At 41.9% G+C, this 2078-nt stretch overlaps 1 protein-coding gene across 1 annotated transcript; it reads right to left on the reverse strand.

Annotated features, from left to right (window-relative positions):
* Positions 1–6: 6 nt before the first annotated feature.
* On the reverse strand, positions 7–2063 carry LOC116380577 (multimerin-2-like). The gene is made up of 4 exons (XM_031842480.1): positions 1329–2063; positions 975–1031; positions 756–896; positions 7–320 (listed from the first exon to the last, which is right to left on the reverse strand). The coding sequence occupies exons 1-4, from the start codon at positions 2059–2061 to the stop codon at positions 52–54; spliced, it is 1200 nt and encodes a 399-aa protein (XP_031698340.1). The 5' UTR covers positions 2062–2063; the 3' UTR covers positions 7–51.
* Positions 2064–2078: the final 15 nt, after the last annotated feature.

The raw sequence follows: 2078 nt of genomic DNA on the forward strand, positions 1-2078 counted from the left end.
GAGACATGCGTCCCCAAATGAAAAACATGGCATCTCAGTCTATTCTAAAATCTACAATGTTGGGAAGATGAGGAACCCACTGAAGACACTTTTATGTATTTTTCCACCCTTCCTCAGGATGACGTTGACGGTCTCTCCGAAATTCAGCTCAAGGATCACCGTGTTGCTGGTGGTGTCACTGTTATCTGAGCCGGTGAATTCCCAGGTGCTCACTTGGTAATGCCTGTTCTTCACCAGGACGGCTCCTGAAGTGTGACCGTTGTAGCCGAAAGTCATGAATGAAAAGTGGTAAACGCCTTTCAGTCGAGCAGTGAAGATGCCTGTTGAGAATGCAATGACATCAATAGGTTAGAAAAACATTTGTCCTTGGTTCTTAATACATTTTTCTACTCAACGGAAACACAACCAACCATCATCTTCTCAGTTAGACGACAAGATCGATACCACTCTCATGTCTGCATGTTAAAAATTAAGATAAAGCCATGCAGCTGGTTAGCTTAGCATAAAGACTACAAACTGGGGAAACAATTAGCCACCTTTATTATAAAAGTAACAAAATCACCTAACAACACATCCTAAAGCTTGGACTTCTACGCAACTTGTGGAAAAGCTTCAGAGGAAGGAAGATTGCCATGTTCTGACCATATTACTAAACCAATGATACCCAATAATATGGAGGATGCATTCCATTTAAAAGACACTTTCATATCTTAATTATTAGTCAGTCTTCTGAAGGTTATGCATCTAGAACATACCTGTTTTACAGTTGTAAGCGAAGCCAACATTTGTGAAGACTCGGTTATAGATGAGAATATTGGTGGTGCCGTTCGTGCCGGGTCCAGTGAACGTATCGTTGGATTCGATTATAGTTGCAGAAAAGGCCACCTTGGCGTTGACTGAAGAAAGAAAGGCAATTGTTAAATTCAGTTGTGTGTTTAGCATCTTGAACTATTACTTACTATACTTTCCCTTACCTTCTGCTGTAAGGCGCGTCACCTCTAATGAGAGTTGATTTTCTTCAGTTCTGGGTTCTGCAGGGAAAAAAAAAAAAAAATAAAAAAAAAATAATGTTACTTTAAACATACAATTTTACATTCCACATTTATGAAAAAGCAGCAGCTCAGTAGTTATCTATTTTCAGGGTACAAGTTGCAAAGATTTGTTAAGGGATTGGACTATCTCGTCACTCTTGAGACCATCAACGTCAGCCTTCTGCAGGTTTCAGCTGTTCATCAACATCCCTGAATCCATCAACTTCAGCTTTTTTTGCAGTCAATTCATGAAAACATTTTTTTTATTTTAAGATAATACAGACTTTAAAAACTTACCTTCGCTGTCATTTTGCATTTCCGTCAGGTTAGCTTCAAGTGGTGTCTCCGTGAGTTTCAGCAGGGCTTCGACTTTGACTTCGAGCTCCCGGGCCGTCGAGTTAAGGTGGGAGAGTTCCTTCTTGTACAGATTCAGCAGTTTCTGTGTGGCATTGAACGCAGCCCCAGTTTCTGACTCCAGATTTTCAAGTTTCTCTTTTCTCTCCGTTAACTGCCTCTCAGTTGTATCAAGTCTCTCCTCAATCTCACTGATGTTTCCACCGACTCTCTCCCCGTGTTTGACCAGTTCTGCAACTTCTCTCTTCAGGCTGGCAATGTCAACTTCCTGTTCCTTCAGCTTTGTCTTTGCGTTCCTCAATTCCATCTCAGTTTGTGACGCCATCCTTTCTAGGTCCTTTTGTGCGTTTGAAACGTTATTCACCAACCTTTGAAGCGCACTAATGTTGCCGTTTGCAGAATCAAGCTGCAGTCTGGTCCTACCTTCCATAGCGTCAATCCTCTCTCGCAGCAGCATTTGGTTCTCTCCAAGTTTTGTCTGAACATCATCGAGGTGTAAAATGTTTTTGTAATTTGAGCAAAGAGTCGGCGTTTCTTGTCCTTGCTCCGGGTCACACCTCCGTCTGTGTGGGAGTTCTGAAGATGCCGCTCCAACAAAAGCCAGAAGAAAAACCACCATGGTGACCATCTTCAGCGATAAGTTAAGGTTCTTTACTTGACCAGTCTGCAAAGTCATGATTCCTATGCCAGTCT

The sequence above is a fragment of the Anarrhichthys ocellatus genome, unplaced genomic scaffold (assembly GCF_004355925.1).
Source record: "Anarrhichthys ocellatus isolate YVR2014 unplaced genomic scaffold, GSC_Weel_1.0 scaffold7794, whole genome shotgun sequence".
NCBI classification, from domain to species: Eukaryota; Metazoa; Chordata; class Actinopteri; order Perciformes; family Anarhichadidae; genus Anarrhichthys; species Anarrhichthys ocellatus.

What these genes read in the sequence shown, in the direction of transcription:
- LOC116380577 (XM_031842480.1), bottom strand. Translation starts at nt 2,061, where the DNA reads ATGACTTTGCAGACTGGTCAAGTAAAGAACCTTAACTTATCGCTGAAG. An exon ending in GACGCGCCTTACAGCAGAAG is followed by an intron (nt 897 to 974) that starts GTAAGGGAAAGT and finishes TTCTTTCTTCAG; the next exon opens with TCAACGCCAAGGTGGCCTTT. An exon ending in CGCTTACAACTGTAAAACAG is followed by an intron (nt 321 to 755) that starts GTATGTTCTAGA and finishes CATTCTCAACAG; the next exon opens with GCATCTTCACTGCTCGACTG.